Source organism: Eutrigla gurnardus, assembly GCF_963514095.1.
Source record: "Eutrigla gurnardus genome assembly, chromosome: 19".
NCBI classification, from domain to species: domain Eukaryota; kingdom Metazoa; phylum Chordata; class Actinopteri; order Perciformes; family Triglidae; genus Eutrigla; species Eutrigla gurnardus.
In genome coordinates, this window is record NC_139930.1 from 17419734 (window position 1) to 17441896 (window position 22163).

The 22163-nt window shown below is 44.1% G+C and overlaps 1 protein-coding gene across 8 annotated transcripts in view; it reads right to left on the reverse strand.

The window, feature by feature from the left end:
- Positions 1–638: 638 nt before the first annotated feature.
- The window catches only part of mast4 (microtubule associated serine/threonine kinase family member 4), a 62648-nt gene continuing 41123 nt past the window's right edge, over positions 639–22163 (reverse strand). For 4 of the 8 annotated variants that reach the window (XM_084035102.1, XM_084035100.1, XM_084035106.1 and 1 more), the window contains 25 exons: positions 21527–21596; positions 21352–21372; positions 21009–21087; positions 20284–20438; positions 20126–20201; positions 19698–19907; positions 19161–19262; positions 18459–18591; positions 17154–17215; positions 16949–17040; positions 15813–16021; positions 15601–15739; positions 14575–14707; positions 14309–14474; positions 12418–12519; positions 11517–11639; positions 10833–10942; positions 9872–9993; positions 8927–9141; positions 8440–8643; positions 8130–8356; positions 7915–8037; positions 7579–7715; positions 6631–6815; positions 639–6555 (listed from right to left, as the gene is read on the reverse strand). In XM_084035102.1, coding sequence (XP_083891228.1) covers positions 2879–6555; positions 6631–6815; positions 7579–7715; positions 7915–8037; positions 8130–8356; positions 8440–8643; positions 8927–9141; positions 9872–9993; positions 10833–10942; positions 11517–11639; positions 12418–12519; positions 14309–14474; positions 14575–14707; positions 15601–15739; positions 15813–16021; positions 16949–17040; positions 17154–17215; positions 18459–18591; positions 19161–19262; positions 19698–19907; positions 20126–20201; positions 20284–20438; positions 21009–21087; positions 21352–21372; positions 21527–21596 — 6872 coding nt within the window. In that variant the 3' untranslated portion in view covers positions 639–2878. The remainder of the gene's footprint in view (positions 6556–6630; positions 6816–7578; positions 7716–7914; positions 8038–8129; positions 8357–8439; positions 8644–8926; positions 9142–9871; positions 9994–10832; positions 10943–11516; positions 11640–12417; positions 12520–14308; positions 14475–14574; positions 14708–15600; positions 15740–15812; positions 16022–16948; positions 17041–17153; positions 17216–18458; positions 18592–19160; positions 19263–19697; positions 19908–20125; positions 20202–20283; positions 20439–21008; positions 21088–21351; positions 21373–21526; positions 21597–22163) is intronic. The other 4 variants (XM_084035103.1, XM_084035107.1, XM_084035105.1 and 1 more) reach the window with 2 other exon arrangements.

Sequence of the window (22163 nt, forward strand, 5' to 3'; positions counted from 1 at the left end):
ACACTTTAGACATTTTGAAGACAGGAAGCGTCTCTAATTCACTTCTGGGGACTCTGGACCGTCTGGGAATTTCTAAACTCAGTTTCCATCTCAAGTCTATGGTGGTTCTGAAGCCTGGAGACACTCAACTTTACAAATATGTCATATATTCATTTATATTATATTAATAATTTCCTGGGAATTTCCCTGAAAATAACATGTATGTTGGTTATTATTTAAAGCAAAATAGGAATTTACATGACAGAACTGCTTAATTTAAACCAAAGTAAATACAATTAATATAATTAAGAATGTTTTTAATGTTTTATTCAGTTATAACAAATGCTATTCTCCTCATATATTGAATCGTATGCCTGCTTGTAGACAACTGAATATACAATTAAACATTACTATTTATATTAAATGTATTTATTTAATTATTTCTGCATGTTCAGTTGACTATTTCTACTCTATTCTAATTTTGCATTAAATTACGAGCAAATTGTTTCAATAAATCCAGGAAACTTCTCAATTACTCAGAAATTATGAACTCATAAAATAAAGCATTGCCCTGGATTTTTTGTATTGTACTATTTAATTTGGCTGTTAATCTATGCGGACCGTACCAAATGCATCAAAAGAGGGCCAAAAAGGTTAGATTAATTTATAATTCCATTTTATTTTCAGTATTACGCAACATTAGAAGTATAAATATCTGTTTTAATATACAACATCTATGACATCCATAGAGCTTTCCTTGGGCAAAATACAAAACTCAAAACACTTTTATTGCACATATTCTAAAAGACAAACCATCGTAAGCGAGTTCATCTAATACTAATTTCTGCACGGAGGAAGAAAAGAAAAAGTACACTGAAAAGACAAGCGGAGAAAGTATCGTGACGTATGAGAAGACGTTGATTACATCACAAACAAATGTTCTTATTAAGCGTTCCTGTCGCGCACAACTATAAACAACAGCATCTCTGACACAGAACACAGATTTGGCAAATCAACAATATACAAAATATACATCCATGATGCTTCGTAAACAAACATTGAATGTGCTTTTGAGGATTTAAGTTTCGTCACGGGAGGGAAAAAGAAAAAGATGTGGAAGGGGGAGGAGCTTGTTCAATTTGTTCAAATTAAATTCAGAGATTGAAATCTGAGAGGAGAATTCAGTTCTAATCTCACACTTTGAACTGAACATTAAGGTGCATTTTTGTTCTCAGCAAACATCAGATTCTTTTAACATTTAAAATCTCACGTTTCTTACATAAACTGGATTCTGTCAAGTGGGATTTTCAAAATAAGAGTATATGGTCGCAGACATGATATTGTTTTTAATATAGCCGGTACAACGGAGCAAATACTGCATTACATACTTAGTGTCCTAGGCTACCGTCTGGTTCTCCTTTTAGAGGTTTTGCAGATAAAAAGGCATCTACAGTACAGAAATGTGTGTGTGTGTGTGTGTGTGTCGGTTGCAGAAAGTGGATATATGACAGCCTATATGCGTAGTACCGAGTATTTAACATCCAATGTACGAACTATTGGTACGTGGAATAATCCTCGTATAAAAATCTCAAACCCAGGTGAGGCTTTTTTTTTTAAAAACAGCTGCTGCTCTTCACGAAGAGTCCTTTGAAACATCGAAACACTTCACTTGAACAACACCGAGACTGAAACCAGACATCGAAGGAAAAAAATCACCCTTTTGAAACCCGCAGCTCTCTGAGTCACGTGATCTTAAATACACTCGTAACCGGGGACGACCGGGTCCCAAACCGACAGAAATATCTGATTCAACTCCCTCGAATCGCACAACAAATATTTCATATTTTACTCATCGACAATAAAGACCTTGGGAAAACCCTCACAGTTCTGTTGTATTTTTCTGCTACATTTTTTTTTTAGAAATAGCCCAGTTAGCCTCTCTCGTCAAACATGTGAAAACATGTAAAAAGAAAACTAATAATAAAAATAAAGAGGAGGATGCCTTTGAGACACATCACGGTAGCTTACTTCAGACCACAGTTATCGAGCTCTTAATACCGAGCGTACAAACAAATGACGAAATCTATACATATAATACAAACGACGAATCATGTGAGCCCACGAATCCCGGTTTTATACAGTGTTGTCATATTTACACCATATTGCATAAAAAAAACATTTACAGATGTCAGAGGAATGTGAATAAACACCACACACACGCCAAGAACAGCAAAGGCTGTATTTCCCATAATTCTAAGGCCCCTTTAGCTAATTTAGGATAACGAGAACCAGGAGATGGTTCCGTGTGTTTTTTTTTACATTTTTTTATTAATATTTTTAGGTGAAAAGTGTGTTTCCCCTTTCGTGTACCGCCAAACAAAAAAAACCCCCAACGTACAAAAGATCGGATCACACTGAACAGAAACGGGTCGGGTGATAAACGTCGTGGTCTCTACTGCATTAAAACGACTTTAGCTGCTCCGAGACGCCACGTAAAGAGTGCAATTCAAAAATCATTCATGGCACCGACTCTGCAGGACATTGCGACAGTGGTGAGGCCACGCCCCCAAAAGCCACGCCTCAAGAAACCACGCCCCCAAACATTCAACTCACTAAAACACCTAGAAATCATCAGCAAACGATCGCTTTACACACACACACACACACACACACACACACACACACACACACACACTCACACACTCACACACTCACACACTCACACACACTCACACACTCACACACACACACACACACACACACACACACACACACCTCTGTGTAACAGCTTGCCCGGTCCTCAAACAAAACTAAACAACAAAAAAAAGGCATGGTGATGATGTTTTGCACTAATGTAATAGTAATAATAATTCAGCTGATATATTCAACCCGTCCTTGTTTACTTTTTGTTGCCAGAACTACGCGGCGACTCCTTCTGCTGCTTCCTGTCAGCGGCGGCGGCTCTGCACGCGTCTCGTTTAGTGTTTTTCTGTGCAGACGGGACCTCGTGAGCCACCTTCTTCCTCTCGGCCGCCTCCTTCTTGTTGGGGGACGCCGGCTTATCTGGGGACTTGGAGGTGGTGGTGGTTCTGGGATCCGGGTCCTTTTGAACGTCCACCTTGGGGCCTTCCTTGGAGACCCTGACCAAACCCTCCTGGGTCACACAGCCGGAGATCCTGCCGTGGGCCGCTGTTTTCGGCAGCACCGGTGGCGGTGGATCCGGCGTGGAGGGGATGTCCGACGCCGGCTGACGAGGCGAACAAGAAGCTTCTTTTGGTTTCTGGCCGTGATGGTTCCTCACAGACACAGCCTGGTTTTTGGGGGAGGAGTCTTTGTGTTTGGCATCGAGTTTTATAACTGGCGTTGGAGCTACGTGGGTCTTCAGTGATGGTGTTGGTGCTACGGGGGTATTCGGCGATGGTGTTGGAGCTACGGGGGTCTTCGACGATGGCATTGGAGCTACGGGGGTCTTCAGTGTTGGTGTTGGAATTAGGGGGGTCTTCGGCGTAGGAGCTATGGGGGTCTTCGTCGTTGGAGCTGGAGCTACAGGGGTCTTTGTCGTTGGTGTTGGAGCTGGGGCTACTGGGGTCTTTGACGTTGGCATCGGAGCTACGGGGGTCTTCAACGTTGGCGTTGGAGCTACGGGGGTCTTCGGTGTTGGGGTTGGAGATACGGGGGTCTTCGGCGTTGGTCTTGGAGCTACGGGGGTCTTCGGTGTTGGGGTTGGAGATACAGGGGTCTTCGACGTCGGCGTTGGAGCTACGGGGATCTGCGGTGTTGGGGTTGGAGATACAGGGGTCTTCAGCGTCAGCGTTTGAGCTACAGGGGTCTTCTGCGTTGGCGGTGATGTTTTGGTTTTCAGAGGGAGAGCTTTCGCCTTGGAGTCCATGTGAACCGAGGTCGCCACACAGCCTTTGGGCGGAGCTTCTTGCTGCTTCAACTCAGCGGGAGAATGAGTCAGCTGGAGCGCTTCCTCTCGCCTGGAAGGAAACGAGGCGTCTCGCCGTTTGGAGTCGTGAGCGTTTGAAGTCGAGAGCGGAGATTCTTTTGACGGATCTTTCGGTTTTGAAGTCGGACTACTTTTGCCAGCTGGAACGGGAGATTTCACCTCTCGTGGTTTCATCTCCGTCTTCATGGCGGCGGCGTGCGGTGAAGGCTGTGAGTCAGGCCTCCACTTACTTTTGGGCATCGAAGCGTTTTCATTTGCTGGCGACTTCTGTTTTGCAGCGTTTTCTTTGATTTCTTCTCTCTTGGCGGTGCAGCGTTCTGGATCAGACGGTTTGAGTTGTGCTTCGATCACGTTGGTTTTCGTCTTCGGCGAGACGAGAGTCCCTTTTTTCAGCAGCATCGCGCTGCTACTCTCCACTCCGCCGACGGCGTCCACCAACTTTTTATTCACGCTCAGCATAACATTATTTAACGAGGAAACCGCAACGCAGGTGTCGACTTCCTCCGTCTTCTCTTTCACGGCCGATCCGTTAGATCGCAAATCGTCCTCTCCAACGGATCTTTCACCTTCCGATGTCAAGCTGCAGGTTTTATCTTGGCGCCCGGGAGCGGAGGCCGATGTGACAGAAACCGGTTCTGTGTTTGAAATGCAGATATGTAGCAGCTGCACGTTCTCTGGAACAGACTTGTTCTGTCCGTTCACCTCAGGAACCGAGGTGGTGTTTGTCTCAACGCTCCGACACCGACCTCCAGCCAAACCACAGCTCATGCTCACGGCGAACGGTTCGCTGGCAGCCGGAGTCGGCTCGGCTTTCATGTTCACCTCCGGCTCCGCCGAAGTCAAAGACGCGTCTGTCTCGACTTCCTCCGCCTCCGCTTCGTCCTCCTGGTCCTCGTTGCTGACTTCCCGTATGGACGGCGTTTTTCCACAGGAGGAGAAGTGGGAAGTGTGTCGGGGATTTCTGTGTTCGTGAGCCAGCGAGGAGCTGGACTTCAGAGCCGTCCTGGTTTCCTGTTTGATGGCGAAACTCGACGCCTCCGCTTTGCCGCTCTGAGTCTTTAACGAGTCGCCAACTTTCACCTCGCCGTTCTTCGCCTGATCTTTGGAGGCGACGATGCTGTTTAGAGAGGAAACGGCTTCAGGGCTCGGGGAACATGGCAGGGGACTCTTCAGCTTGTCCACGGTCTTCACCTGGGGGATTAGTCTCTCGGCGGGGGTCTGGAGCCAAATGGGAGGACTCAAGGGAACGCTGTCACTCGCGTTCTCCGCCATCTTGGATAAACAGGTTTCCGTTTTGGAGACTCTGGGCCCCGAGAGCAGACCGATGTCCAGGGTCCCCTCCAGGGGTTTCAGGGAGGAGACGTGGCGTCCTTCCAGTTTATACTCGGACGACGTCTTCCGGAGCGGCGAGTCCGCGGAGGAGATGAGCTGCAGCTTTTCCACGGCGCTCTCTCCGCCTCCTCCTCCTCGGCCGGGGAAGAGCTTTGGTGAGAGGCCCTCGGCGCTGGCGTGAATGCCCCCCATGGCGGCGTCCAGCTGGAGGCTCTTAGACCTGGTGGAGCCGAAGTGCAGGTTCTCGTGGATGCCGGAGGACAGGCGACACATGCAGTCCTCCCGCTCCTCGAAGGAGAGCCTCTTCCTGGTGAACTCCATGTTGGGAGCCTTGAAGTCCAGTCGGTCCGGCTTCATGCCGTCTTTGCCCGGTCTGCTCGGGTGCTGCCACTCGGGGTGAACGGAGCAGAGGGTCGACCTGAGTCCGCCGTCGCTGTCGCAGCAGCCGGACGTTTCAGCCACGCCCAGTTTCTTGTACAGAACGTCTTTGAGGGTGCCGGTTTTGGCCTCGGAGTCCGGGCCTCGGACCAGGAAACCCTCGTCCCGGTCGTCGCCACACAACGATGAGTCGGCGTCCCGCAGGGCGTCCTGCTTCTGCAGAGACTCCCGCCTCTCGGACCAGTCCTGTCTCTTCGCCACCATCTTGGACTTCAGCTTCTCCTTGTCCAGCTCCTCCACGGACTCCTGCCGGCTCATCTTGCGGCCGGCGGGCCTCTTCAGGCAGCCCTGCTCCACGGGGCGGATCCGGGCCATCGCCAGCGACTCGCACGCCGTTTCCTCCACGCTCTGCAGGACGGTGTAGTCGCGCTCGCCGGGCCTCAGCTCCTCGTCCAGCGCCTCCTCCTGCGTCACCTCCAGGCTGTGCTTCCTGGGACAAAGGTGCTTCTTATCGCCCGTGTACGACGGCGACAGCTTCTCCTCGGACTGGACGCGTTTCAGGAGGGGCGAGCGAGGAGGCTCGGCACTCTTTGGGCGCACGATGTGGCGCACGATGGTGGGCGGGGAATGTATCTTGGCCGGGAAGGCCTGCGTCGTCTTGGAAATGGCGACGGGATGCCCGCTGAGGAGGGGGGAGGGCGAGCGCTGGGGAGATGTGGGCTGTGGGGTGGGCGAGGGCGTGCGAGCCAGAGGAGAGAGAGGGATGCTGCCGGCGGACTTGCGGCGCCCCTGGCGGAGCCGCTGACCCGGCAGCTTGGGGCCGAGGCCGTGGAGGGTGCTGGGACGGATGTGGCCGGAGCCGGCGGGGGAGTTCGGGGCGCTGGAGCTCGGGGAGCTGCTCTGGGACGAGTTTCCACCTGGAGGGTAAAAATTAAACTTAATATAGAATCTATGAGATGACAATAAGAGTAGAAGTAGATAAAGATCTCCACCTGACTGGGTGAGCTCGGGGGCGGGGCGGAAGGTGGCGGTGGGGGAGCGGGGGGAGAGGCTGTGGGTGGGGGAGCCGGGGAGACTCTCACCGGAGGACAGCGAGTGGTTGAGGGAGGAGAAGCTGCGACTCGTGTGCAGGAGAGGAGACGGCTGCATCGCGAACCGCCGGAAAACAGAACGCCGTCTGGGAAAGAAGTCAGACAGACACAAAAGACCTTCATAAAACAATACAAGCACACAGATAATAACAAACACTCATAAAGTACATCACAGTAATACTGTGTAATACAAAAGTATTAAAAACAAGAGAAGCAAGAACTGAAAATGTCACATTTAGCACAGATTTCAGGTTTACTTGCATTGTTGATTTAAAATCTATGGATAAATATACATACAGGAATACAACAATAACATAAAATAGGAGTTGCAATATGATTCAAAATAAACACTTGTGTCTATAATTCACATTTCTACAGGCTGCTTTAACTGTGTTTTATATGCTGAATAACCTTCCTGTAGGCAGAACACTCATTGGAATCCTGCCTCAGTGTTGTGCATCTGCCCCCTAGAGGCCAACAGGAGACATACACACTCCCTCACGTCATTCACTCAGCTCTTTTACTGCACTGCTGATAAACTGAGCTCAGAGGTCTTCCATCTGACTTTCCTTTTTAGTTTTCAGAGACAAACTTTTCATGTTGTTCTTAAATTTTTAATTTTTTCGGTTTTAAATTGAAATCGTTTTTTTGTGCTTTTATGTGTGAAACTTGGCCTTCACTCCATTGAGAGAGATTTAAATTCTCAATGGGGCTAATTAAAGGTTAAATATACATTAAAAAATAACCAAATAAGTGCATCAAATGTATATTTAGGAACATTTAAGAATAAATCCAAACCACGTGGTCACATTTAAAACAACAAACACAGTCTCCGTAGAAGGTCGCTACCTTTCTGGCGTCTTCTCCTTCTTGGGCTTCTTGGAACATCTCACCATCTTGCTCCGGTAGCTGTTCCTCCTGGCCGGACCCGTTTTTATCGACGTGTTTTCAAACGCGGTGGTGGAGATCGCCACTTTGCTGCCGCTCTGAAGAGGAAGGAAGAAACTTTAGAGACAGAAGTCTTTTCTGTCGTTGAAAGGATCCAGTTTTGGTCCTCAAGCTGATTTAAGTTCGGTAACTAAATTAATATTTACTCAAGAACAAAACTAAATGTTCATTTCAGCCTCATGAAGAACGTATAACTGAAGACTAAATATTTTAAAGGTGCAGTTTAAAGAGGTTCACCTTGAGCAGGAGCTCCACCACCTCGGTGTGGACCAGACCGTGGACCGGCTCCCCGTTCACATGAGTGATGAGGTCTCCGGCTTTGAGTCCGGCTTTGTGAGCCGGCCCGCTGTCCTCCACGTTCTGATACAACAAACACACACACACAGGGTTTACTTTAACGCCACAAAACGTCACGAAAGCAGCCTGGAGGTCAAAGGTCGCGTCCTCCTCACCCAGACCATGTGGTAGACGGTGTAGATGTCTCCGTCGCAGGCGTACACCCGGATGGCCCGCAGCGTGAAGCCGAACTTCTTGCCCGAGCTGTGGATGAGGACGGGCTGCCGCGGGCTCGCCGTGCAGAGGGAGGAGTCCCGGCTGGGGGAGGAGTCTCGGGAGGAAGGGTCCGAGGAGAGGGAGTACGGGGAGAGGGGGCTCGCCAGCGGAGACACCCCGAAGATATCTGGGGGAAAATAAAACAATCAGTGTTTGTAGGAAGCTGGGCTCCTTCACACTGATACGATCTCCCCGGATCGGTGGTCTTACCTCCGGGGATGGTGAGGGAGAGGGCGCCGGTGGACACGGACTTCGGGACTCTGGCCACGGCGCCGGTCTTCTCCGCCGCGCTCTCCGGCCTCAGAGAGTTGTTCTGGGGAACCCGGGGGTCCGAGGAGGTGAGGCCGGGACCGTCGGGGCTTTCTGGGCCTTCACCTCTGGGTGTCAGCTGGTCCAGATGTTCGGAGAAGCTTCCTGGTTATCAGACAAAGATGAGCGTCGAGTGAGCAGTTGACTTTTGCATTTGTTTGGATTATAGATATAATTCTTCCATTCTTTAAAACAGCTGTTGGAGATTTGGGGAAACACACATGGTTTTCTACCAGGATACATTATTAATTATTCTTGAATCATGATATAGCTTCATATTTAGAGTGAAGATATGAGAGTGGCATCGATCTTCTCATCCACACTGAACAGCAGAAGCTTGGATGAAGTGTTTTATTTATTTTTATTTTAGAAATGAAGCCCGTCGTACCGGAGAGCGTGGCCCCGCTGTGGGTGCTGCCCGGTGTGGTGGCGTCGGGTTCGTCCAGCAGCAGCTCTCCGGTGGAGTAGGAGGTCTTGCTGGCGTCTCCGAGGCCGGAGGTCTCGTCCCCCTCGCTCTCCGCGGAGATGGCGAACTTCGGCAGCGCGGCGGGATGAAGGCCGCGACTCACGGCGTCCGTGTCCGTGGAGTGAGACAGCGAAGGCCTGCAGGACGGAACAGAAGTTTATCTTTTAGTGTTCAGTTTGAACGCTGCTCGATATCTGTGAATAATATATGATGTATGAGGGAAACTACTATAACCGTGTATTTGTGCTGAGATTTGTAATGGAGACGGTTCATTAATCTGCAGTTATTGAAGGAGGGCGGTGGAATAAATGTTAGTTTGCATCAATAATAATAATAATAATAATAATAGAGCCTTGCTTTTGCTGCAGACAAGCTGCTCCTACAAAGAAGGATTATTGCTCGTCTACTTCGAGGACCAAATCATTAAAGCTACAAACTACTCAGAGTATTGATGGATAGTGGAACAAATTATAGACCAAGTGGCTTAAATGACTCAACTTGTGAGAATAATTTACAAAAAAAAAATACAGAAAAATAAGAAAATTGTCGGTTAGAGACACAAACCCATTTTTTCAGAAGAATAAATAAATCATTTATTTTTCGTTCTTCATAAGGGTGCAGTCGGTGATTTTCTAAAAATAATTGCATCTCTTTAATCGAATATTATCAATTACCACAAAATTACATATATTGACTCAGTTTATAGCAAAAAATCTGCAAATAAAAACACATTATAAGCTTCTAAATACAATACAGAGCTTTGTTTTTCCTTCTCTTTTCTCCCATGAATCATCTCATGACCCCTCAGATTTATCTGGTGACCCTTTGACCCCCGAGATGTAAATCATCTCTGAATTCAATATTTACATTTCAGTGAAGTCGGGCGTCCAGCTGAGGGAGTCGACGGTCAGCGGGCTCTCGCTCTTCTTCCCCTCCGACTCGCCCTTCTCCTCCAGGAGACCCCGGGACAAATCCAGACTGCTGTAGACCTGAAGACCCCCAGAGACCACCAGTTACTTCAGTGCATGCAGGCAAGATGAGAGTCAAAAACACACATCGTCATGTTTATGATCTACGAGGACAAGTAACGGCAAATACATGTTTGTGATGTAAATGCATTTTTTTTTACACTGAATTGTAGTTTTCAAATCTTGCAACTATAAAGGTTATTTATTGTTTTTTTTCATTCAAATTTTTATTGAAATCTAAATTTGAGTACATTATACAGCACAACTTAAAAATGAAATGAAAAAAAAAATCATATGAAAAAGAAAAAGAAATAAATTAAATAAAAAAATAATAAATCTATAAAAAGATAAAAAGAAAAAAAAAGAAACGAAAATAAATAAATAAATACAAATAAAATAAAATAAAGATAGTAAAATTAAAATGATCTATTAAATCAGGGTTTTTAACATTTCCCATGTGGAGGTGCTGTTTCTGTCTGGGTGTAGACTTCATCACGTCTTAGTCTTAGTTTTAGTTTTAGGTGCAGCTGAGGGAGAAAAAAAAACTTCCTTTGAGGCGCCCCGCTGCTTGCTGAGACACTGTACTGCTTTGTGTTGACGTGAGAGGGGAGCGTACTGCAATGCAGCACTAAAACACGCACCCCCGGCTCCACCACTGCATTGTTTCCCACAATAACCCCCCCCCCCCCAATCTGATTTGCAAGCGGAAAATATATGCAAAGCCGACATCTAGGTTTTAATAGCGTGGGCTTGTGTTTTCTAGACATTTCCATATAAAACACGACTCCCTCATGCTTTCTGTTCCCACGAGAGAAAAGAAAACGACGGACGCTCATGTCCATCGTGTTCTCGCGTCGTACCTTGGAGAACCGGTGAGAACAGGAGGAGAACTGACGCAGCTCCACGTTGAAGTCTTCATCGTTGGTGTCGTCTTCCTCCGTCTCCAGGTGATGGTATCTCTCAGAGCGAGCTAGAGGACACGGGACAGTTAGACGGCTTTCTCTTCCCAATGCAATCACTTACTACGTCTTATCATTATTATTATTATTATTATTATAAGAGCCACCAGGTGATTCAAGGAGGAGAAATTACATTACAATCAGATTTCATTTGAATATATATATATATATATATATATATATATATATATATATATATATATATATATATATATATATATATATATAAATAATGTTCTCACACAGTTTTATGGAAATTAAAATGATTGAGTTTCATTTCTAAACATAAAACAATTGGTTTAAGCTGCTGATGTTGTTCCGACTGTTTTAAGCTCTGTGATTGGATGGTTCTTGCTGAAATGCACCATGGGAGTTATAGTTAATGTCTACCTTGTTTATTTAATGTACTTTTCAAAGCTAGTTACGAATATTTTTATACGGCTGATTGGTGGAAATTCAAGCCTCCAAATTACTCCACGTCACATCGTCTAAATGATGAGGAATCATTTTGAATCAAACTTCCAAACATGGCCGACGACCAGCAGCTCCCTGATTTGTGAGCGGTCGTGGGTTTGGATGACTCACTGTCGAAGTAGCTGGTGTCGTCTTCGGACTCCAGCTGAGGAATGAACTCGGCCTTCTGCCTCAGCAGACTGTTCCAGTCCAGGTTGTGGAAGAACGGATGCTGCTTCACTTCGCCGGCTCCTCCTGCCGAAGGGATTCATTAAATCAAAAAAACATTCAAACAAGCTTTCAGGGGAAATGTTTTCTCGGAAATTTGTCATTTTTTTCTCTGAAATTTGTTTCCTACATTTGTAACTTTTTTTCTCAGGAATGTGGACTTCATAATCTTGTTAATTTGTGACTTATTGAAAAAATATTTACTATTTTTACTATCTTTTAAAAAAGATACATTTTCACTTAATATCCCCCCTCTCTTTTTAGAACATTTGTAACTTTTTTCTCGTAAATTTGCGACTTCATAATCTTGTTAAATTGTGACTTTTTTCGTAAAAATTAGCTACTTTTTTCTTTTAATTTCTCCTTTTTTCTTTTAATTTGCTACTTTTTTCTTGTAAATTAGCTACTTTTTTCTTTTAATTTGCTCCTTTTTTCTTGTAAATTAGCTACTTTTTTCTTTTAATTTGCTCCTTTTTCTCTTTTAATTTGCTACTTTTTTCTTGTGAACTTGCTACTTTTTTCTTTTAATTGGCAAATTGCTACTTTTTTCTTTCGAGATGGGGAGGTCCAGACTGTACTGGACTAACGTGAGTCCCCCTGTCCCGGCTCAGAAACTAGATTCACGGACTGTTGGGGAAATGTTGATCAAAAAGGGAAGAGGTGAGGAGGCCGCGGAATAAACTGCTCATGACCTTTCATGACCTCAGTTTCTTCCCTTAGTCGTGAATCAGAGTTAGGAAGCGGCGCTAAGGGGGTCACATGGGGATTAATGGTGGTCTGGTCTGGTCCAGACCGAGCTCTGTACCTGTGCCCATCCTCTCCAGAGGATTCTGTCGGAGGAGCAAGGTGATGAGCTCCTGGGAGTCGGGAGGCGGAGCATCTTCACCCTCGGGCCAGTTGATCTCATCTGGAAAACACACAAAGGTCGACGTCAGAATCATAAAAACTCAGCGACACCGACAAACCAGGAAGCTCCATTACATCCGCTTTAATGCCGTGAACGAGAAACATTCCAAACTTAATGGTGAATATGAGGAAGGAAACATTCATAATTAGCGTTTTTGCATTTAAGGTGGATTTGCAGAAACCCGTTTTAAGGTAATAATAATAATTAACATGATTTATATAGTGCTTTTTTAGGTACTCAAAGACAACATTAGATGTGGGGATCGTTATGAATCGAGTCGTGAGACACACAAAGACTCCTACGTGACACAAAACCAGAACAATAAGATTATCATTGCAAGCATTTTCTTTTTAAATTCTACGATTGAATTTTCACCTAATCGTGACACTTTTTTCAAAAACAGCTTCAGCAGCAACGCCGGGCAGAAACCAGATTCAGTTCTGAGGCGTAAGCATAACGAAGAATGAGGTCATTTACATTTTTATTTTTGGTGAAAAGCCTCGTGGATAAAGAATGAAGGGGGGGTAAAGCCTGTCTGTGTTATGCTGATTGTCTGCACCGTTTGTCCCCCTTTTTAATCAAATTTGGGGAAGGGGGGTTATGAATATGTATGTGCGGGCGGTGGAACATGTTCAGACCTCGTTAATTAACCGTCACTCTCAGACTCGCTGCTGTTTGACGGAGAGCAGAGCAAATCAGCCGTCAGATAAAAAACACAACAACTCCCAAACCAACACATCTGAGCCCGAACCGACGACAAGATGACAAAGATGAAGAGTTCGGTTGCCGTGGAGACGACAAGAAGAACACGGAGTGACATCATCAGAATGTATTAAAACCTTCACCCGTGGTCTAAAAGTCAAGCCGATTACATTTACTGCCATCTGTTTCTGCTGCTGGCGCTCCGGGGAAATCTCGAGTCTAATAAATAGAGAAATATTAATATTTACATATATATACATATTTTATTTTTCTCTTGCGCACTCGACAGAATCTAAAAAGCCAGACGCTGTGAGAATGTTTAGTAATTCTTTATAATCCATAAACTGACATGAATTAATGAGTGTAGTTTATTTTCATCTTTAAATACAAACATCAGAGAGCATTAAAAACTTTTTTTTTTTAATAACTGCATGTTCTGTAATTAAAACCCTTGAAGGAGCGGAAGGAACCACTGAATTTACCCGTTCATCCTCTCAGGACTACGAGCGGACAATTAACTCTGTTTTTACCTTGATGTAATTAGTTATTTTGTTATTTTCTGATTTGCTTTTATTCATTTTTTTCTTAGTCAATCCTCAATACGGTGGCGTATTAGAGCTAAGAGGGCGGGCAATATTCAGAAAATAACATTCAAATGCAAATGTATGAGTTTATAAAGTATTTGCTCACTTGATGTGTATGAAGCCTGTGTGTATTATATTCTGTTAAGTTATTCATCCATCAATATTAGAAATAATTCTCTAGTAGACCTACATGAAAATAAACTCATCTGTATGTAAACGTAAATCTGCTACTTATTTCTCGTAAATTTGTGACTTTTTTCTCGTAATGTTTCCCCTTTCGCTCCCAAATAAGCCGTCGTATAATAGAATATAATCTTTTCTTCTGTCTTTTTTAAATGTAATAAATAAGTCATAAAAGATACTGTGTGTAATGGTTGAGAAGAAAACATATAAAAAAATATTATATTATCAATAATGAAGGAAATATGTTTAGTGGTTGACAGCATTCTTCTTCATGAGGCATCAACAGTCATGTTAATGTGATGTTAAGTTGCTCTACTGACCGCTGATGACCTGACCGAACAGTTCCTCCGGCGTGTCTCCGAAGAACGGCACGCAGCCGACCAGGAACTCGTAGAGGATGATGCCCATCGCCCACCAGTCCACCGGCTTCCCGTAGCCTTGTCTCAGGATCACCTCCGGGGCGATGTACTCCGGTGTTCCACACACCTGATACACAAAAACACAGGAAAAACACAAGAAATACTCCAAATACGCTTTGTGGAAAAAGTACAAAAACCTCAGATAATAACGAAAAAAAAAGACAAACCTGTTTATCAGAAAACTCGCGGGCGTCTTTCTCGATGTGTCCCTCGTAGAGGTTGGTCGTCATGTTCATCAGCCCGACTTTGGACAAGCCGAAGTCCGTCAGCTTAATGTGTCCCATCGACGTCACCAGCAGACTGAGAGGAAGAGGAGAGGAAGATGAAGAGGAGAAGAAGAGGAAGAAGAGAGGAAGAGGAAGACGTGTGGAAGAGGAGAGGAAGACGATAGGAAGAGGTGAGGAAGATGAAGAGGAGAAGAAGAGGAAGAAGAGAGGAAGACGTGAGGAAGAGGAAGACGAGAGGAAGAGGAAGACGAGAGGGAGACAAGAGGAAGAGGAATACGAGAGGAAGACGAGGAAGAGGAGAGGAAGACGAGAGGACAAATGAGAGGAAGACAAGAGGAAGAGGAGAGGAAGACGAGAGGACAAATGGGAGGAAGAGGAAGACAAGAGGAAGATGAGAGGAAGACGAGAGGAAGAGGAGAGGAAGACGATAGGAAGAGGAGAGAAAGATGTGAGGAGGAGGAGAGGAAGAAGAGAGGAAGAGGAGAGGAAGACAAGAGTAAGAGGAGAGGAAGACGAGAGGAAAAATGAGAGGAAGAGGAAGACAAGAGGAAGATGAGAGGAAGACAAGAGGAAGACGATAAGAAGATGAGAGGAAGAGGTGAGGAAGAGGAAAGGAAGAAGAGAGGAAGACAAGAGGAAGACGAGAGGAAAATAAGAGGAAGACGAGAGGGAGACGTGAGCAAGAGGAGAGGAAGAGGAGAGTATCAGATCCTTTACTTAAGTAGCAGTTTTAATATCACAACGTAAAAAGTAATATATATAACAAGAAAACACTTCCTTGCTTTTTGCATTTCAGATCAGTAAATAAATATTGAGAATTTAATTCTATTTATGAGTCTTTCTCATTAACATGTCTAGCAGCTAAACGGCCGGCGGCTCACGGTCTTTAATTTGAACGCCTGATTTGACCAAACAAAAGTTTACAGACTGTTTGGTTAACATCCAAATATGCTGATGAGGTCTCACTTGTCTGGTTTGAGGTCTCGGTGGACGATGCCGTAGTTGTGCAGGTACTCCAGAGCCAGCACCGTCTCTGCGAAGTACATGCGGGCCATGTCGACGGGCAGCGGGCCCATGTTCTTCAGGAGGGTGGCACAGTCTCCGCCTGCAGACATGGACCACGGGGTCAGAGGCCAACTGAGAGCTGAGCATTTACAAACAAGCAAACTACCGCTGACCTTCCACGTACTCCATGACCATGCACAGGTGGCGCCGCGTCTCGAAGGAGCAGTACATGGACACCACGAAGGGGTTCTCGGCGAAGGTGAGGATGTCTCTCTCCACGAAGGCCTGCTGGATCTGGTTCCTCAGGATCAGGTTCTGCTTGTTGATCTTCTTCATGGCGAACCGCTGCTTCGATTCCTTGTGACGGACCAGATAGACGGCTCTGTGTTTGGAAAACAGGCTACCGGTCAGCTGGGGTTTAACTCCGCCCACACTGGTTCATCCTTCCCAGAATGAGGGAATAACTTACTTCCATAAAATGCATCTTTATAAAAGAAAAATAGATATTACCTGATATTATAGCAGGTTGTCTAATCAAATCTGTTAAAATTATCTATTATAACCTCCTAGAGGTTCTAACTCCTACAACTACAGCGGCGTTTTAGAAAAAAATAAAAAATAAAAAAAAACATGAGAGATGGGGGCAATATTCAGAGAGAAAAAATGTGCAAATGCACTGGAAAAAAGTGGCAAGTTTCTGAGAATTTCTTTTGCAAATTTATGAGAAAAAAGTCGTAAATTTATTAGATTTTTTTTGCAAATTGATGAGAAAAAAAATAGAAAAGGTAAACGAAAAAATTGCAAATTCATCAGTGAATTGTGTATTTGAGTATATAAAGTTGCATAGTTATGAGAAAAAAAGTCACAAATTTACAAGTTTATAAAGTCATATTTACAAGAAAAAAATAACTCTTGCTGTGTACGATGTCCGATGTGTATTATATTTTATATTGCTGTGTTTAAATTATTGTGCGTTGTTAAAGTAGCAACATTAGCGTTTCGTAAATGTGTAAATTCACAATTTTATAATCTCGTAAAATTGCAATTTTATAATCTGGCTAAATTTGCAACTTTTTTCTCGTACATTTGCGACTTTATAATCTCGTTAATTTTCGATTTTTTTCTTGTACATTTTTTACTTTATAATCTGGTAAATCTGCTACGTTTGTCTTGGAATATTGCCCCCCTCTCTCTGCTCTGTTTTTATTTCTATTTCCATTTTTAACCTACAATAGTAGGAAACAGAAGGACAGCCCTCGGAGAAACAGTTGGTGAGATTAGCTAATCCGATATGGAAGGACGTCCTCACCCGTAGGCGCCGTTGCTGATGAGTTTCGTCATCTCGAAGTCCAGTTCGCAGGGTTTCCGTCGGCTCCGCAGGGCCGCGCTGAGGCTCTGACACTGAAGGCAGGAAGAGACTCATGAACTCATCACACTGATGAAATCTTTTACCTGCGAGCTAAAAGATGATGGAGCAGATCAAAACACGCAGAAATCAATTCCCGAGAGCTTACAGAGTCGTCCGTTTCTGGTGTTTCTGCGATGCCGCTGTCACAGCTGGTCAGCTGAGCGATTTCTAAAGAAAATCAAATAATAAGAAAGTTTAGTGCATCATAAACCTATAACTTCATATGGAAACCTGCCATCATGTTCTGTTGGGCAGTTTTTTGTTTTTTTAAACCTATAACCAAAAAGCAGCAGCCTTTATAAAGCTATTAGGTGGAGGTGCTGACTCGGAGGTAATCGGAACGGAGGATAAATGGAGCGGGAAGCAGATGTGGCGACACAAACACCCATTTAGAAAATCACCACTCCAGAAAGTGCTCATTAGAAACCACCTTGCATCTTTTATTATGGTGTGTGTGTGTGTGTGTGCAGCCATGCCAAAGTCCATGTGTGTGTGTGTGTGTGTTGTCGTCCCCTCGAGGGCCCATAAACACATTTCCAACGTGCTATTTAACATCTGTCCTTGCTCGTAAAGCGTTGCTGCGCTGGGCGATCCTGAGTGGATCTGGGTGACGGTGTGTGGGGACGCCATCGCTTTCTAATTAGTCCTAATGAATGTGAATCAGGAGAGACAGACGGGTCATTAGAGAGAGACAGGCTGTTGGGTGCAGGACATTAAGTCATGTGTTTTTTAACGGCCCCTCGACCACGACACTTACAACGTCTTCACATCCTTCGCATCGCCGCCGACAACGACACTCAGCATTATATTTATTTATAGAATCATCACTTTGCTTCTCCAAGAAACTACGATAACGACGATCCGATGCCAAGCGGAACTTAATTAACTACTCTTCTCCCATATTGGATCATTCATTTCATGGTGTTATGTAGGGGTGGGTAAAAATATCGATACGGCAATATATCGCGATACTTTGCCGCCCAATACAATATCGATTTTTCAACTCCAAAGATCGATAAAAAAAAAAAGATTCATGTTTAGACGCGTTGTGCAGTACTTTATCCTTTTTCATTTTATTTTCAATATTTATTCCAGTGAATTTCATGGGAATTAATAAAATGGAGAGGCTGTTTTGAATGAAATAGTTTTGACTCAATTTGTCCTCTGATCAATATCATCTGATGTACATATACAGGTACTTGTGTTTTCATCTTTATTTATATCGCAATATCGTGATACGTATCGTATCGTATCGAGACCAAAGTATCGTGATACGTATCGTATCGTGAGGTTCTTATGAATACTCACCCCTAGTGTTATGACACATTAGTCGTTGAAGTCTAACCGGGAAGATGTTTGAATAATTGTATTATTATTATTATTATTATTATTATTATAACTATCCCGTTACCTTCCAGAGGGTCTCTGGTGAGTCCCAGCTGGCTGATGATGTAGCGCGGGATGTCCGTTTTGATGCCCTGGCCCTCTTTTGCGTGACCTTCAGCGGCCTCCAGAAGGTGGTAGAACTCCTCCGGGTCAAACTCCTGCACAACAACGGGGCGCTTTAATACATATCTGGAGGGTTTTTGGAGGAGAACCTGGTACGTTTTTTTAAGACGTGAAAAAAAAGTCTGATTCAGCGTCTCATCGTCCTGCTTTATGCACCTTCGGGGATTTAAAGCAGCGTTCAGCGTTTTGAACGCTGGAAAAGATCTGAGCAGGAAACAGCGGGAGGTAAATTCATTTTGGTACGTTGTTAGCATTCATTTAAACTGTATAATTAACTATAAAGGTAGCGTACAGTTCACGGCTCATTTAAAAACCCGTTCACTAGTTGCCTAGCGACAATAAAAAAAAAAACCTGTCATACATTATCATTTGGTAGATTGTTAGTGCTTTTTTAACCTTTATTTAACCTGGATGTATGTAAATGATATGCAAGAGATGCCTGCTAGATAATAAAAGATAGTAAAAATAATGTTTTAAAGAAGAGAAGTAGGCAAGTAAGAAAACAAATGCACTGCTCTCCTATTGGCTGACAGACTCAGGAAGATAATAATTAAAAACTACAAACAGATGTATTTGCATTATAACTATGAATGCTTGAACCTACCAGACATTCCAGCAGCCGTGCCGGCCGGGCGATGATGATGAGGATCTTCTTCACCAGCTCTCTGATGAAGTTCACCTCCTCGCTGTCCGACCTCTCTGTGGACTACAACAGCAACACCATTTGTAGTTTTTCACACAAAACTCATGTATCACGATCACATTTGAGCTCTAAACATCTAATTTCCCCCCGAAAATAAAAACCCAGAGTCATTTAACAAAGATTACTGTTATGAAGATATTTCCAGAAACCTTAAAGACTTTTATAAACGTGGTTGCATGATTTAAAAAAAAACAAAAAGCAAAACATTTTTTGTACTTCTTTTTATTCTAATCCAAATAAATGAAACTAACATTTTTCTTGCAAAAACCATAAAAAAAGATTCTACCTGGATCAGGAAACATATTTGCAACCTGTAAAAAAGTCCATAAAGACTACTATTTTCCCAGATATCATATTTCATAACTCAAGGAAAGCACTGGGTCCTCATATTGAAGATGTTTGGTTTGAAGCCGCGTGGTTCCCGAGGACGGAGCTCACCTCCTGGACGAGCCTCTCCAGCTTGTCGGTGAGCTCACAGAAGTAGCTGGAGGTGACGAGTCCCAGCCGGCTCTTCTCCAGACAGTCTCGGGCCAGCTCGATGATCTGGTGGTGGGCGAAGCCGAGCACGCCGTCCGCCAGGGGGAGCACGCTCTCCGGGGAGCTGCTGCGGATCACCTCCTGAATACGCTCCTCCATCTGAGCCGTGGCCTGCAGGGGGGGGGGAGGTGTAAGTCGTTAGATCGGAGGTCTGCAATGCTTTCCAGGCCCAGGACCTTGTTGTTGAAAGCTGCTATACAAATACAACTGCCTCGTTTACCACTTTTAACAAACAGGAAGATTTATATTTGCGTATTATAGGTTTGTAGTCATGTTAATGTGGATTTTTTGGACATATTTGAATTTTTCGGTAAAAAAAAGTGACTTACCCGAGGAAACCGCTCCTTGTAGACGTGATTCATCATGATAATCTCGTGGTCGTAACACGACGGAGATCTGCCGGGGCTGGAAAGGAAAAATAAATAATAATCAGCGTCTGAGGTGGTTTCCGTGACAACGTGAGGGTTGGTCCGGAGAAGGCATGTACCTGAGGCTGCGTGAGCGCGGGCGCATGGCGGTCGCCCGCCGGCATTCGTCCCCGGAGATGCTCTCAGTGCAGAAGTGCTTGGAGAGGAAGTGCAGCTCGTCGGGCGTCGGCTGGAAGGGCAGCTGGTGCAGCTTCTCCTGTGATGAACAGGACGACTGGAAATGAAACACATATATTCATACATGAAAAGAAAAAAATAGAGATATATTTCTTTGGTGTTTCAAGAAAAATATCAGAACAGAAAATCCTATGTTTTCCTGCAATATTTTAGGAATAGTCATTTTGAGAAGGAAGCTCTTTCACTTTCTAGCAGGGAGATAAATATAACTGTTCCTTTACAATCATCCTAAACAGGTAAATAAAAAGTACTTATATTGCATTTATAACAAACCAAAGCTACTGTTTCTAGAACGACGTGACGTTTTACAGAACAAGGGACGCCCATCCGTCAGTCGGCGCCGTGAATGGAAGGAAATGCCAAAAACCACACAAAACAAAAAACACATGACTCACTGCAATTCCTGTAAAACGTGAGTGTTTACATGCATCATATGCTCCGTCTGCAGATCATATATTTTGTATCAGAATAGAAGAAATAAGAAGCTGCAGACACTTTACATCATATTCAAGCATCATCTAATGAGGGTTTTCTTCGGGCTGAGCAGTTTTTTTCCATATAGTGAAAATGATCATTTTAAAATCTGTGAGCTTGTGTGGATACTTACAGAGACGGTGGAACTCGGCGTGTTGGTTCCATATCCAGACGAGGGAAGCGAAGCCAACGACCAGCGACGCCCGTCCGTCCTGTCGCACAACAAGACAAACGCAAAATAAACAAAATTATCTTTTAAAAAACGTGAAATATGCAGAAAAAAATCCACGTTTGCATTCAAAACACGTAAATGTACACTCAGAGTCGTAGTGATCACATGATTACAGATGAAAAGTGACCTTTTTTTGCTGTTTTGTTCTTAGAATTAGAGAAGCGATGAAGACTACGAGACAAACTGATGAAGGGAGATTAAACTATATATACGGGGATTATAAAAAGCCTGATATGGAGTTTACCTGTCTGCTCTGTGGCAATGACTGTGGATTATAATAAACAAAAATATAATACACCATTACTTCATATCCAAATGGCATAAAATAAACAATGTACTGAATGTTGAGACTTTTAACGCATTTGTTGTCTGAACCGGCTCGTTTGTTCGGCTGCAGATCAAATGTTCGTGTTTTCTACCTTCGTGCGAAGGAGAAGTGAGCTGAGGCACTGGGGGAGAAGTTCCTCGGACTGTCTTGTGGGCTCGTTCCTGCAAGAAAAACACCAGATAAACACCAAAAAACAGATTTCAAAGAAAGGGCAAAACAACCTGCAAGCAAAGAATCGTCTTCCAGCAGAGTCGATATCACAAACATGCTTGATGGAGTTTTTACTTCCTTGAAACAATCCTTGAAATCTTCCTTGAGAGGAGATAAGACGCTACCTCGCATCATTTACATTATTCGTCTGCAGATTATTGTCTTCGTCATGCATTTGTTCTAGAATATCACCAGATTCTACACAATGAAAATGAAATGTTTCGCCAAATGAATAACCGATTATTTTCCTTAATTGTTCATTTGTGTCTCTATGACCTCGAGGCTGGAACACAAACGTCTGACATCGACACTGAAGTCGTCGGTTTCCAGAACGGTTGCTGGTTGTTATAAGTATCATTTTCATCAGAGTCACTGATTTGCACATTGGACCTTTTTTTCCCCTCTTTTAAGCTTCATGTCAAATGTTCTACCTTCTACTTCCATTCAGTAACATAATGCAACACCGGGGTGAGGAAACGGTGACACACATGAGATAATAAGACGTGCACGTGAATACG